The 14913-nt window shown below is 39.2% G+C and overlaps 1 protein-coding gene across 4 annotated transcripts in view; it reads left to right on the top strand.

The window, feature by feature from the left end:
• LOC103471952 (E3 ubiquitin-protein ligase SMURF2) overlaps positions 1 to 14913 on the top strand; it is a 58462-nt gene that overhangs the window by 39474 nt on the left and 4075 nt on the right. Inside the window, exons 11-19 of one of the 4 annotated variants that reach the window (XM_008421450.3) lie at positions 288 to 341; positions 8058 to 8274; positions 10638 to 10741; positions 10812 to 10926; positions 11057 to 11235; positions 12978 to 13115; positions 13212 to 13332; positions 13434 to 13635; positions 14225 to 14300. In XM_008421450.3, coding sequence (XP_008419672.1) covers positions 288 to 341; positions 8058 to 8274; positions 10638 to 10741; positions 10812 to 10926; positions 11057 to 11235; positions 12978 to 13115; positions 13212 to 13332; positions 13434 to 13635; positions 14225 to 14300 — 1206 coding nt within the window. Of the gene's footprint in view, positions 1 to 284; positions 342 to 8057; positions 8275 to 10637; positions 10742 to 10811; positions 10927 to 11056; positions 11236 to 12977; positions 13116 to 13211; positions 13333 to 13433; positions 13636 to 14224; positions 14301 to 14913 lie in introns of all 4 variants that reach the window. The other 3 variants (XM_017306694.2, XM_008421297.3, XM_008421372.3) reach the window with 3 other exon arrangements.

Genomic DNA, 14913 nt, shown 5'->3' with positions numbered 1-14913 from the left:
ATGTCCATGTTTTCTTCTGACCCACTTTCATCTTCCCATTTGTCTCTCTCCTCTTCCTTGTATATTTTTTGTCTGGTTTATTTTCTTTGAACCTGCCCTCCTTATTAATTTTCCTCTCTGCCACATCTGTTTTTCTGTTTGTTCTTTTTAAACCCATCCTTATTCTTCACTCGTGTCGTTCGCCGGTGTTTTTTTTTTTTTTTTGGTGCCTTTTAACTTTCTCTCCTCCTTTGTTTTTCTTCTCCTTTTTTCCCAATCCCTTTCTGTCCTCCTGTTTTCTTCAGCAGCCCGAGTTCGAATGGTTCCCGCGTGGCCCCGGACAGCCAAAACACTAACCTCAGGTAACCTGCATACACGCATTTTACATCTTTCTATCTTTACAAAGACTTTGCATCAACTTCCATTCATTTTTTAGTAATTTCTTTAGTCTAATCCTAATGCAGCACTTCTTCTTATGAGGCTTTGGGTCTCATAAGGAGCAGCCAGTCCTCACATTGTAGTGTTTTTTTTTGGAAAAATGTCCCTTAAACGGTGAGAAAGGCTAAAGCACAGGCACATATTTGTACTCTGAAAAATGTGACTTCTTGCTACTTAAAGTAGATAACAAATTATACACCCGTACAAACATCAACATGGCCTCGAAGGCTTTATGACTGTTTTCTGAAACTGTCGCTTTATATCTTCAGCAAGTATACACTCAGACCAATGCAAAACGCTCGTCAGCACAACAGCTTCCAGTGGAGTTAAATGTGAAAAGGGATATTTGCTTTCCATGTCTGATAAACTAAATTAGAGGAAGTGTTTTGGCCGTCTGGGAGGCCCTTGTGCCTTTTGTGACTCAGAGGTTTTTCCAGTTTTGCTCTTTTGGTGCAGAATCTCTGTTGGAGCTTTGTGTCTGGCAGGATAAACATGTTTGGGAAATCAGCATCTGGTCATTTGGTCAAATCACATCCATATGTGTCTGAAAAGACTCGTTGTTAGCTGAAGCTCTACCTCGCTGCCTGCAGCCACCATTAGCTGCTTGTCTGACTCCTTACTGGTAGAGGATAGATTCAGTCCAGATGAAACTTTTGAAAGTCTGGTCAGGATTAATCAATTTGGATTTGTAATGTCACTTTTTACTAGGCCTGCGACTAACAATCAGTTAGGAATCGATTATTCTGTTGATTATTTTGACGATTAAACGATTAATCGAACAAAAAAAATGGCACATTCTGCACATTTTTCATTTAACCTTTTGTATACAATATTGAAAATACATTAATAGATGCTAATAAACAAATCGGTTCATTTTTATATCAGAAAATAAAAAGTTTATCTCCTGAAATGCAATAACATATCATTCCTTTATCTGAAGCTGGAGCTGCCACTATAGGTGTTCTGGGTAGAACATATTTACAAATGTTTTTTAATGCAAAGTGGATGTATTTTTGTACAATTTTTGCTTAATTCCTGCTCTGAGGGTGGTACTCGTTTAGCAAATGGCCTTTTTTGAGTCTGTGTACTCTAGTTAACAATTTATTCGTTCCGGAAGTAGTTGATGATTATTTCAGAAATCGATTCATCACGATTAATCGTTTCAGCCCTACTTTTAAATGTGCTTTTTTTTTTTTTTTGCATAAAAAATCACTGACATTGTAAAAATTCTTTTTTTTGGGGGGGGGGGTGTTTGCATGTTTTTACTGTTTTTTTTAGCTGGGAGTTTATGCAAGATAAACACTTAAAAATGAATAAATTGAATATTTACACATATTGCCCACACATCCATATACCCACACACAAGTTAAGTGAAAGTTATGAATGTATAAACTGGTGAAGCAGACGAACCTGTACACCCAGTCGAACCTCCTCCTCTCCTGATCTGTGGGTTATGACTCCTCTAAATGCTCTCTGGTTTTACGCCTTTCAACTAAAATCTCTTTCGCCTGTCGATTGGATTTTGTTTTTAATTCACACCAGAATATAAGATTACAGTACTTATCACTAGGCATGGAAAAGATGCCGCTATTGTGTCACACGGTTTCTACGTCAGTCTTAAAAAGATGGACGCTCACATTGCGCGGCCTAAAGGAGAACCATGGTCATATGACCTACATGTTTTACACAGTTATTGGTAATGAGTATTTCTGTTTAAAAAAATAAGTATTACATTATTGACAAGTGTTAGTTATTGGTCGTTACTACATCATTGGTTGCTGCTTCAGAGGATTTATTCCACTTCACCTTTCAGAGGCTGTGATCAAACGATTAAAGCCTTAACCAGGTTTTGTTTCCTCCAAATGGAAAGAATCTGCTCCCAATCACCAAACATTCAGTATTTCCCCTTTTTAAACTCCTTTTCCAAAATGCACTACACCTGTACTTTCTGTTCACCATGCGGTTAAATTATTTACAGATTAAGCGACAAAGACCATGGCACTAAACACAGGACCCACAAAGACAGAAGAGATGTGTTTGAGTTTGGTGATGACTGCATCAAATGCTATTTTTGAGTGTTTATAAAAAAAACTTTTTTCTTAAAGCTTTTTTTGTTTTGTTTTCATGCACAATTTACTAAATAGGTTTGGAGAAATATACTTGAATTTTAACAGGGTTATATTATGATGTCATCCTGTGGTAGTTTGAAAAGGAAACTTAGATTTTTTTTAACGTTTAACTTTCCAAGGAATATGGGTTGCTTTGGATAAACCAAAAACAAATAAAAAAATCTTATTTAAATACCTAAACCCCGTTGCTATCGTCTCTATTTACAAACTCATTTAGAAAAATGTTGGGGTTTTTTTTGTGAAGATATGTAATTTTTTCCTATTTAGAATAATAAAACTGTTTAACTTTCTCATAATTTCAGTTTCCATAATTTTTGGATTCTCCAATGACCATTTACTTCAACTAGACTCATGAAATGGCAGCTGAGAAAATAACTTTATTGTGTTTTTTAAATATGTTTTATTCCACTTTGGCATAAAAACTGCACAGAAGTTGCGTCTATCAAATCTCCTTCCATTACTGAAATGCCACACATTTTTGCACGGCTTTTGTTTTTGCCATTTTTCATACAGCCCTCCAAACAGAAAGCTTTTGTTTTGTCTGCAAGATGAACAGATTGTGCATTTTCGAACTGAGCAGACAGTTTGCACATTTTGCACCTCGGCTCTCCGCTGCTCTAGATCTGACTACGACTGTTGCCTTTTACCTGGGATGGTGAAGGCCTTGAATTGTCAGACAGTCAGACACATCTGCACGGCTGTGGTGTACCACACTGTCTCTCACATACGCTGCTTCCTTCTTTTGCACCGGCAGAAAAAGTCTGCTTGTGAGATTACATCAGTGTTTGGAGAGGGTATTTTTAGATGGGCATCAGTGGCTCGGTGTTTTCCCAACCAAGCTGTAAATCTTCCTGACATGGATATCAATATTTGCACTGATGTTTTAAGAAGTGTTGAGTATGTTTGGTCCAATATATATATGTGTGTGTGTGTGTGCGTGTGTGTGTGTGTGTGTGTGTGTGTGTGTGTGTGTGTGTGTGTGTGTGTGTGTGTGTGTGTGTGTGTGTGTGTGTGTGTGTGTGTGTGTGTGTGTGTGGCGGATTTAACCTGTGGAGGACGAGTGCAAACACCAACTGTTGGGTTGACAAAATAAATTCACGCATGTCTAAGACTTGTGACTAAAAACACCAGGAAATTAGCTCTATAAAGTCCGATAAATTCAGGTTTTTGTTGCTGTGATAAAGGGATTCTACTTTTACAGTGTCCCTCAAACATATCTACACATCTTTACATTTGTCACATTGTATTTAGCCTCTTTTAACATCTCAATCTTTGAACTTGTCACAAACCCTCATTTATCCCAAAAATGGACGGAATATGCTAAAAACGGCAGAACTAAAATCCACGGAGACTCATAGCGGACGTCTGCTGGAAACGCCCGCTCTTAAGTACATTTTTACGACCGCGTACTCGTAGTATGCACATTAAACTACTTGACAGGAAACAGTGTTTACATCAAGCTACTTTGTGTCTGACACCAAGCTGGGGAGGTTGAGAGTCGACACAATCAAACGTAAAGACGCACAGCAGCGAACAGGTCGCTGCCCTGGTGTAGAACAAACGAGGCTAGTTGCCAACGAGCTCATCAAACTTGCTGCGTCCATTTGGATTGTGGGAAATTAAGGGCTTTGTCACGAGAAATGTAGCTGACTATGTGTGGAGTTCTGGAGGCTCACAGAAACATACAGACATGAAGTCCACGAGTTGAATGTTTCCTCTTGTTAAAAGTATGATATCCACTGGATTTCTGTTGACTTGCAGCAGGTGCTGTCATATCTATGACTGACTGATTTGCAAACCTTTATCGTTTCTTGCTGTTCAACCCTAACCCTATCCCTAACCTGTTGAACTCAGTAGCACTTTGTTCATCGCAGTAAGTCTGCTTCTCCTGTCCTGCAGTTTCTCTTGTTTTTATTTCTGACGCCAGAAGTAATTTGCTGTTTTGAGAGAATGTTAGAGGTCAGTCTTTCATTGGCATGTTTGAGGCATTTCCTGGGTATTTTCTGCTGTACGGTAGAGAGGTGAGAGTCTGAAGTTTCTCCTATCGGCTCCTGTTGATTCTCTGGTCTCTGGAGTGCAGCTGCTGTTGCTTTCACACCGCTATAGTTAGTCAGCCATCATGGCACTTTTCAACGAATGTGTGAAAGAAGCCACATGTAGATGAGCTCTCGTTATCATGCAGTCTTAGTAAAGACGCAGTGCAGATAAACTAAGAGGATCAAGGCGTATCACGACTCTGCAGGTTCAGCTGCAGGCCATTCAGTTCAGGCGAATCTTCACAATGTTTTTCCATCTGTCTCAACCAGCGGTTACTGAAAACTGTCAGCCATTTTGAATTCAAAACAGTTTTCTTATGTTTTATTAGGGCTGAAACAATTAATCAGATTAATCGTCATTAATTGATTGTTGAAATTATCGTCAGCTAATTCAGTATTTGATCGCTAATTGGAGTAAAGTGTGGCCATTTGATGAAAGATCAACACGGTCAGAAAAGTAATTAAGCCAAAACTTTACAAAAAAATATATTCATTTGCATTTAAGATAAAATAAAAAAAGCCTGTCAACAAATATGTTTACCCAGAACTCCTCAAGTTGTAGTTTTAGCTTCATCTGGTTCAAATTCTGTACAAACAAAAAAAAAAATTAAATCTCTATTTAAGCATCTTTTGCTATCCAATTAATTATTCCTCCTAATTTTTTTTGTGCTCATTTTCTCATTTAAAAAAGATATTGAAAATACTTATTTGCATCTTTCAATGTATTTCTAATATTGTACAATTAAGTGGCTAAATAAAAAAATCAGCAGAATTTTTAACCAATAAATCGTCAGAATAATCGACATTTACTAAAATTAATTTACTAAAATAATGATTAGTTGCAGTCCCAGTTTCAAGTAGCTTTTGCAGTATGACTTGGCTTTTTGTGTTTTCTGCATTTACTGTCATATTTGGGAACTAGCTCAGGATGAACTTTAATGCTATTCCCTCAAAATAAGCTATTCATTAAAGTTTTGTTTTATTACATGGTTCCTGAGTCTTATAAGCGATACAAAGTCCTTCTACATTTTTTTAGGGCATCTTTCCTTGCTTTGCTAAAGTGGTTTTCAAGACTGCTGCGCTGTAGTCTTACCCTTTCTTTAACATGCGAGAAGCCCCGGCGCCTGCCAAGGAAATAAATAGCAGTGGACTTGATTATACAGGGGATACAGTAGTGAAAACACTGCAGCCATATAGCCTGGGGGAGCCCAAATAGATACATAGGCTACTTTTAAACCCACTGAGCTGGAGACCCAAAGCGCTGGCGATGGTGGGGGACTGTGTTCTCCCGCCTCACAGGGCCTCTCCTCCATCATCTATCACACTTGGTTCGCTGCCTGCTGTCTGGCCGACTGCAGCGCTGATTCTCCCCTCCCGGCGGGGGACAGTAGCCTTTTCTAAAGAGGTCCTCTGCTGACTCAGCGTCTTCTCAAAGGAAAATGAGGGCTGCCGTCCTGCTGGAGGAAAGAATATGTTTTTCTGAAGCCCACCCAGGCGTTTCACCACAGACACCACAGTGTGGGCTGGAGCAGGCCAACACTAGAGAGCTCACCTTTGTCCAGACTTGATCTGATTCTCTCTCAACAGAAGAAGAAGAAATTGAACCCTTTGAGTTTTGTAAATCCCCAAACTGGATTATGGTTTATTTTTGTCCAGCATGCTTTTGTCCTTTTCTCTCCCTCCTCAGAACAGCTGAGGGTTTAGTTGAAAATAGTAAAATCGCTGGACGATGCAGCCCAAAATCAATAGCATATTGATCAGTTTGCCTGGATGTCGATAAATGGACGATAACACTAACATCCTCCGTAGAAATAAGGATTGTTACAAGCCAGCGTAAATACTTGACACCCAGTTATATTGATGGTATGATTCCCCTGGACCGGTTTCTCGCAATTATTTTTATTGCCACTTTAATGGACTTTAAAACTGCGCCATCTGCAAATAAATGAGCAAAACGTGTACTTTTAGTTGTTAAGAGTTACTGAACAAATAAACACAACTGAACAAGTTTGGAAGTATAAAATAAGTTAACTTCCAGCTGGTCTGCAGCCTTTACAGTCCAAAGAGCCGTTTTTAGTCCAGCTGAGAAAAACTCATTCAGAGCCACAAATGTGACATTACCTTTGGAGAAAGAAAAGACAACTTATTATTTTTGAATCTGTTATTATTAAAGAAAAACCATTTTATGTATGTTTTTAAATAAAAAAACAACAACTTTGGCATCGTCTTTTACAGGACGTTAATATTTCTGGAAAATTATCTGTAAAAAAGTACCAACCTAATGAAAAGAAAACTAGTTTTAGAAAGCATTGCTGCTAATTTTTAGTCTCATCCTGTAGTGGAAAGTCAGCGCAATTGATGAAATATTGCGACAATTATTTCAATTCATGAAATAATTGGAAAAAAACAGCTAAAACCTGCGTTATTATTACAGGTATATTTAAAAACATTACTCGGTTCTTTTCTCTGTTTAAGAATCTGCAGATTCTTACTTTTTATGACATTAACATTTTTCAAATTTGTCTTTTTGTTAACAAGATTTGTGAAGATTTATAGACCCATTGTACTTTTACTCCTTCCTGCACTGTTATTTTTTTTCTTACTATGTTTATTTTAATTGTGCAAAGGTCCAAAGAGCCATTTGTGACTCTGAATTCATGAAAAAGGAACACCAACCAATTAAAGAATCCAAAATATTTTGTTGAAACCACTTTTTGCGTTACTTAAAACAAAACAAAGAGGTTGAAGTCACCTTCAAGGATTCGGCTTGACGACCAAAGGCCCCCCCCCCCCCCCTTTTTTTTTTCTTTCTTTTTTTGAAGTTTCTAGTAGACGGGAAGTATTCGACACAGAGTAGAGACAGAAACAGCTGGAAGAATGATTTAAAGGATCTGTTTTTTTATAAAAAGGAAAACAGTTGCTGAATTTGAAGAAAAATCTGGGATACTGATGAGCTGAGAAAACACAACCCTATAAGTAGCGCTGGCGAGGAGCGCCAGGCCGCTGTGAGAGAGCTTGTGTGTTTCTGCTTATTCGGTTTATTTCCCCTTCTGTGTCTTTTCTGGTGGCTCTATTTACCGAGCGTCTGGTAGCGCGCCTCGCCTGCTCACACAGACCCGGGATCAGATTCACTGCAGGGCTTAAAGGCCTGTTGTTTTAACACCGGCGATGAGTTTGAGGGCAGAGAGGGAATTTTTGACAAAACTCCACCGGTCTGTGGTTGGAAGCACACATGAGAGGAAGAGGTCTGGGAATTCCCTGCGCTACACATCCCTCCTCTCTTTATGTCCACACAAATCCATCACATCCACCGGATTTAGAGCGATAAACAGGAAAAAACGCGGCTCTCCTAATTACATTCACCTTTTGATGTCGCAAGTGAAAGAAATAGCTTTGGTTTCAACTTTTTTCTTTTTTTTTATAGAGAGAGAGTAAAACAATCGTATCTTTCCTCATTTGTCTTCATTTCCTCCGGCAGCCATCCACCACAGCTAAAGGATCAGGGTGGTCCCGGAGCCCCTCCACAGGCTCTGTCTCCCGCTCAGCTCCCCGAAGAGGCGGAGTGTCTGACGGTGCCCAAGTACAAGAGAGACCTGGTGCAGAAGCTGAAGATTCTCCGGCAGGAGCTCTCACAGCAGCAGCCGCAAGCCGGCCACTGCCGCATCGAGGTCAGCCGGGAGGAGATCTTCGAGGTAAAAAGAAGAAGAAAAAGAAAACTAAACCGGCGTCTTTTAAACACCAAGCACTTAGGAATGCTGATTTTCAGCTACAGCCTTTGCCTGACCTTTAATAGTGGTCTTTAAAACTGAATTTGTTTAATAAACGCATAAATATATCCAGGGAGCAGTGATTCAACCTGCATTTTTACATTATGCTTCATCGTGCAGGTGCTTGAAATTCTTGAGAATGGTTCCATGTCATCAGAGGAGCCACAAGTTGTACTTGAGTGAGAGCAGCAGTACTTCAACATACTTCTACTGAAGTAAAAGTGAAAAGTGGCAGTCCAAGAAATTACTTTTTACTTTAGAGTAAAATGTTAAAAAGGCTACTCAAGCAGCAAAATGTCAGTTATTTAACTCAGGAAGAGCGCAGCAAATGTCACGGTCTGACAGCAGGAAAGTGGAGAAATCCTGTCAGACCGTCAGTTCCCAAAACCACCCACAAAAAAACTTGTAAAAGCGCATGTGGGGTCAGTTTTTACAGAATAAAAAACTGAAGAAGGCCATATGACCCTGTATCTTAAAACCACAGGAGAGTTAATATTCAAAAATTACATAATCAGACCGACTAAAATAATTATGTGGAAAGACCAAAATGAAAATGATTCATATAAATTATGCAATTACACAATCACAAGATTAGACCTGAAAAACATTTTTATAAATAAGTACATTATTTCTCTTACTGTTTGAAGTTAAATCAGACCAAACTGAGTTTGTTTTAAGTTGGTCAGAATGACTAAAATTATTTCTATTTGCTCAACATCAGAAAACTTAACAGGAATAATTTTTGTAACTTTTCCAGACATGTCAAAGCATAACATTTTGTTAAATTTTAGTTTATCTTGTCCGTGCTGCAGAGTGTAGAATGCTATCACAATATCTTATTAATGACTAATAAATTATACATAGTAGTAAATTTAAACTGCCCTCTTTAGTTCATTTGTATTGTTTTTATCTCCATGGAAAACTTGCCTTGAAGACATTAAAATGTTACCGTGGGAAAACCGTGCAAACCCCTGTGTGTCATGCATTTTTAAGATTTTCTTTTTGTGAGTTCCTGCCTCTTGATTTCCAAAAGCGAGCAGAAAACTCTCAATTCTCACAACACCGCGCAGCTATTACTCTGCTTTTTTTTTCTCGCACTTCCAATCATTTGTTCAGCTGAGGCAAAGGCATTCCTTCTGCGTGATTTCAGCAGCTAAAGTAACGGGGGCGAGGCGGAGGGGGGGTGCGGCTCCGGGCGAGCAGCGGAGTGAAGACAGCAGTGGCGAGCGTTCATGGCCAAACATAAGTTCTTAACTACAAGCTGAGCTCTGAAAACGATGACTTCATCCCGTTTTGACGTGGAAGCAGGAAGTTCTCGAACCTGCTCCGCGGATTCTTCTGATGCTTTCAAGCATGAACCGGTGCTGCAGGTTTCCACCAGCATGGATGGAAACGCTGGTGTTATAGGCACTATTGTTGCTCCTTACAGCTTTTGTGGCTTTCTATTAATCAGGGTTCTTACACGGTTTGGGAAAGTCCGGAAATAAAGTAAGAATGATGAAAAACATTTGCTTTCCCAGACTTTGTTCTCTGTCTGAAGGTTTGTTCAATGCACGTTTATTGGTCCATCTGTTTTTCTATCCCTCAGAATGCTTCTCCATCGTTCCTTTATCGTTCTGGTACTTTAGTCCACACATGTAGTCATTCAAATTTGTATTTTTTCTTAAAAAGGGCTGCCGGTGCCTTTTTAAGTTCTAAAACCAAAATTATTCTAAGAAAAAGCAACATGGAGTTTTTTTGATTGTTTGAAAAATGTTTCGTTTATTTCTAGCACAATTCAGACAAAATAATAGCTAATAATTTCTTAAAATGTAGACGTAAACGAAAGTTAACTTAATCTATTCCTACAAGTTCAAAAACCTCCCGTCGTCACATCAAACGACTCCACCAACGTCTGCTTGGTGGTGCACACAAACTTATCCAATAAAGTTAGTAAAAGTACGAAAATGCGTAGCAACCTTAAATACATTTTTGTGCATGTATTTCATATTTTAATGTATTATTAAGTTAGCTATTTCCAGTCTAAAACTTTTTTTTTTGTAATGTTGCCATCTTCATCCAGACATCCATAAGTATCTGGGTCTTTTCAGGGTCGGCGTTGGTCCTACAGCGTTGTTTAGAGAATTCAAAATGCCAATCTTTTCAGTAACAATATTCCATTTAGCCTTTATTTAACCAGGTAAGACGATTGAGAGCAATGTTACGTCAGCCTGTGTCTCACGCAGCTTGTTTGATTGTAAGTTTTGCTAAGTCGGCCGTGCGGTTCTGCTGTCTGTCCTGACCCTCAGGAGTCGTATCGACAAGTGATGAAGATGCGTCCAAAGGATCTTTGGAAAAGACTGATGATAAAATTCAGAGGAGAAGAGGGACTGGACTATGGAGGAGTTGCTCGGTAAGCCGTCTTTCGGACGACGCATGTTGACACATTGACAGATTTGGAGCTGACCCAAACGGTGTTTCAGGGAGTGGTTGTACCTGCTGTCACACGAGATGTTGAACCCGTACTACGGCTTGTTCCAGTACTCCAGAGACGACATCTACACTCTACAGATTAACCCAGACTCTGCTGTCAACCCAGTAAGGATTATCTCCATGTATTGGCTTGTTTGAATGTACAAAACTGTAAGACTTTGAGCTAGATTTTGTCATCGTTTGTGACATTACTGGAGCAATCAGAGTCCAGGTAAACGGTGTTCGTAACCTGCAGGAACACCTGTCGTACTTCCACTTTGTGGGCCGCATCATGGGCATGGCGGTGTTTCACGGCCACTACATCGACGGAGGCTTCACGTTGCCGTTTTACAAACAGCTGCTTGGGAAACCAATCACGCTGGACGACATGGAGTCCGTCGACCCCGACCTCCACAACAGCCTCGTCTGGATCTTGTAAGTAGAGACGTGTTTCTTAATCGATCAATCAATAGTCAAACGTTACTGCTGGACATGTGGACGTTTGAAGCTTTTCAATTCTTATGTTTAAGTATTATTACTCAGCTTTCAAGAAGAGAAGTAGAAGAAGAAAAGTCATGATGAAGTACTTGTGTTCACTTCTGCTCTGATGTTGTTGCCAGGATCAGACATTACTTTTAAAAGCAGCTGTTTTATTTTATTTTAATTCTTTTAATTTAATTTAATTTTCTCCAGCGTTAATTTGTCCATGTTCTCCAACGCTGTTGTAAAAAAAGATTTATAAAAATGCATTGGAGTTTGGAAAAAATGAAGAGAAATTGTTAACTAAAAAGAGGAAAAAAACCAAATCAACAGTTTTAACTGTAGCGCCCTCTGGTGCCGAGTCAGTGAAACCTCTCCACTGAGAAAGGCAGCAGAGGAAAAAAAGCCTTTTTTGACACATTGGTCACATTTTGACACAAGATGAATACTTACTTTATTGTGATGTATTTTAATATTGATGCATTTGGTGCCATTATTCAAAATGGTGATCTCGTTGTCAGCGGATCGTTTTCAATTAAACAAACAGGTGGGAATATAGCTGCTAATGTACTGCAACAATTATCCACTCAGAACTAATCTGAATAAAATAAAAAGTCATTTTAAATGCAAATTTAGTTTATTAAAAGGTTCCAATTCACTTAAACTGAACTTTTTTAAGATTGTAGACTGAAAAAGTTCTTTAAAACCTGTTTAGTGCAGCCTAGTTAAATGTTTCTATGTCTACTGGAGGAGGGACAGCAGAAAGATTCTAGTACAATTAGCACCTTTAAACATGGAAATTCAGAGAATAAATATGATGAGGAAATCATTTAATATTCCCCATCAGTTTAAACATTATGCGGCTTAACTCTAACAATAACTCTGATTATTTTAAAATAAGGATGGATGCTCACAGTTCAACACTTTGTCAGTCCAGACTCATCTACACAAAATGTTAACAACACGGCACCAAAAGTATCTATTTGAAGAAAATAACATTGTTAAAGCAGTATTTAGAATGATTGTATCAAGTTACCTGAAAATATGAAATAAAAGTCATAGATAATATAAATAAAATATTAAAAATGGGAATAACTTTTTGCTAATGTTTTCTCCAGATCCTGTCATAGCTTCTGCTTTCTTTCCTTTAAAATAAATAGAACCATTTTTAAACCTATTAAATGTGTGTCTACTATCAGTTTTAATGGGTTTAATATATTTTCTAATAATAAAATATCTTATGGGTGCTGCTGTAGAACAACTGGAGACGATGGTACAAAGAATGACTTCATAAAATCAACAACCTGACATACAACTATACAGTCTCTTCAGTCAGAGGTTTCTTCAGATTCACTTTAACACAGACTGCTACTGGAGATAATTCCTTCCCTCTGCTATCAGTATCTACAGCAACTCTGAAGAAACTTGAATAATCGAGTTACATTTAGTTTCCCTTTGGGACCAACAAAGTGTTTGTCAGTTGAATTATAACCCAATTAAGTGTGTTTATAATTTCATTGTTATTTTGTTGGTAGTGGCTGATATCAAATGTGACTGGATAACGTCTAATGCAGCCTGCAGACAGGCATGAGTTTACGTGACAGTGAAATCCAGTTTCCTCAGCATAGAGGAAACTCGGACAGAGCGGTTCTGTCCGAGTTCAGTTCGCCGAGTACTAAACAGTCTCTGCTCCTCAGGGACAACGACATCACTGGGGTCCTGGACCACACTTTCTGCGTGGAGCACAACGCTTACGGAGAAATCATCCCGCATGAGCTGAAGCCCAACGGGAAGAGCATCCCGGTGACGGAGGACACCAAGAAGGAGTATGTCAGGTACAGGACAGTTCAGCACAGCTCCACGTCTTCAGTTTCCCCCGTGTTGGTGTGAGAAATGTGCTGAACGCTGTTTTCCTCCGGACCCGTCTGCAGGCTCTATGTGAACTGGCGTTTCCTCCATGGCATCGAGGCTCAGTTTCTGGCTCTCCAGAAAGGCTTCAACGAGGTCATCCCACAGCACCTGCTCAAGGCCTTCGACGAGAAGGAATTAGAGGTACAGCAGCACCTAAAAGAGCATCTCATTCGTCATTTATCTCTCTTGAATTTGTCTCAACGCGCTCCGTTTCACGGCGACCGAAACGTCTGTGCTTTCAGCTGATCGTGTGTGGCCTGGGGAAGATCGACATCGCCGACTGGAAGTCCAACACTCGGCTGAAGCACTGCACCCCCGACAGCAACATCGTCAAGTGGTTCTGGAAAGCTGTGGAGTCGTTCGACGAGGAGAGGAGGGCCCGGCTGCTGCAGTTCGTCACTGGCTCGTCCAGAGTCCCGCTGCAGGGCTTCAAGGCTTTACAGGGTGCTTAACGTCACTCACCGCTCTGCAGCAGATCGCTTCAGAAAGCCAGGAGCCGCGTGTAGCGCCCAGCTAGCTTTTGTTGCACTACATCTTAAGAGATTTCTTTATTAATTCAATAAACGTTTTTATAATTTACCGAGAAAGTAAATGAGAAAAACTGAAAGGCGTTGAGAAAAACACAAGCTGTTTTGTGAGCGTTGTCGCCACCTGCTGGCCAGGCACGCCCACTGTAGGGTTTGTTGTCAGATTGGCCAAATTACAAGAAATTCCATCTGGAGGAACTTTACAAACATGTACAATTCATCCAAATTAAATTCAGATCTGTCCAGTCATAACGTCGCATTCAGGTCTGATGATTTTAATTTTAATGTTGTTAAACCAAAACTGCAACTGAAAGTTGGTAATATGTTAGTATCTCAAGATACTAACGTGCTCTATATCTGATCGATATAGAGCACTGATTTGTGCAGCAATCCCTTGTGTAGACAGAAATTTATTTTAAAAAATGTTTTAACAATATGTGCAGAGCATAGTGCATGTTGTAGTCTGCACTACAACTCATCAGTCCTGCTGTATGTTTTCATTGCAGGTGCAGCAGGACCCCGACTCTTCACCATTCATCAGATTGATGCCAACGCCAATAATCTGCCCAAAGCGCACACCTGGTGAGGCGCGCGTCCGCCAGAGAGCAGAGATTACGTTTTATGATCCCAAAGCATATCTTTACAGTTTGTCATGATTGAACATGTACATCAGTTATGGCTTTGTTTCTTCAAATATGAGAGGCATCAAAAATTATTACATTGTTCAAATGATTGAAGTAAAAATTTTCCATTCAGGTTTAGTTGTTTATGCCAATTAGTGGAGCAGATAATTGAATATTTTAGCAAAATCTTTCACATGAAAATACAAGAACCTGATGTGACACAGATGTTCCCAGAGGCTTGCTTTTTGAAAGCAATACGCTAACAGTATGCCGCCAAAGAAAATTTATTTTTGTGCTAGATTTCCCCATTTTAAATTTTTTTTAACACATATCACTTTTGTGTACAATCATACATAATTTGAAATCATATTTACTGATAATTTCTTGATTTTGTTCAAGATGGCCACCGTAATTGACTTGGAAAATAAATTTTTGCATTAAGATTGGCAATTAAATGAATGTGTCTGGCATCAAAACAGCCCACATAATATGTTTTCTTGATCTTGTCTTTCTTTTTGGTTGTAATGGAGAATAAATGTTTGGTTAGGTTCACTAACCATTAATTTTCTGAC

This window comes from Poecilia reticulata, chromosome 1 (genome assembly GCF_904066995.2).
Source record: "Poecilia reticulata chromosome 1, P_reticulata-male-v2, whole genome shotgun sequence".
NCBI lineage: Eukaryota > Metazoa > Chordata > Actinopteri > Cyprinodontiformes > Poeciliidae > Poecilia > Poecilia reticulata.
The sequence above is the reverse complement of the archived record's forward strand: the minus strand, read 5'-3'. Positions and strand labels throughout refer to the sequence as shown.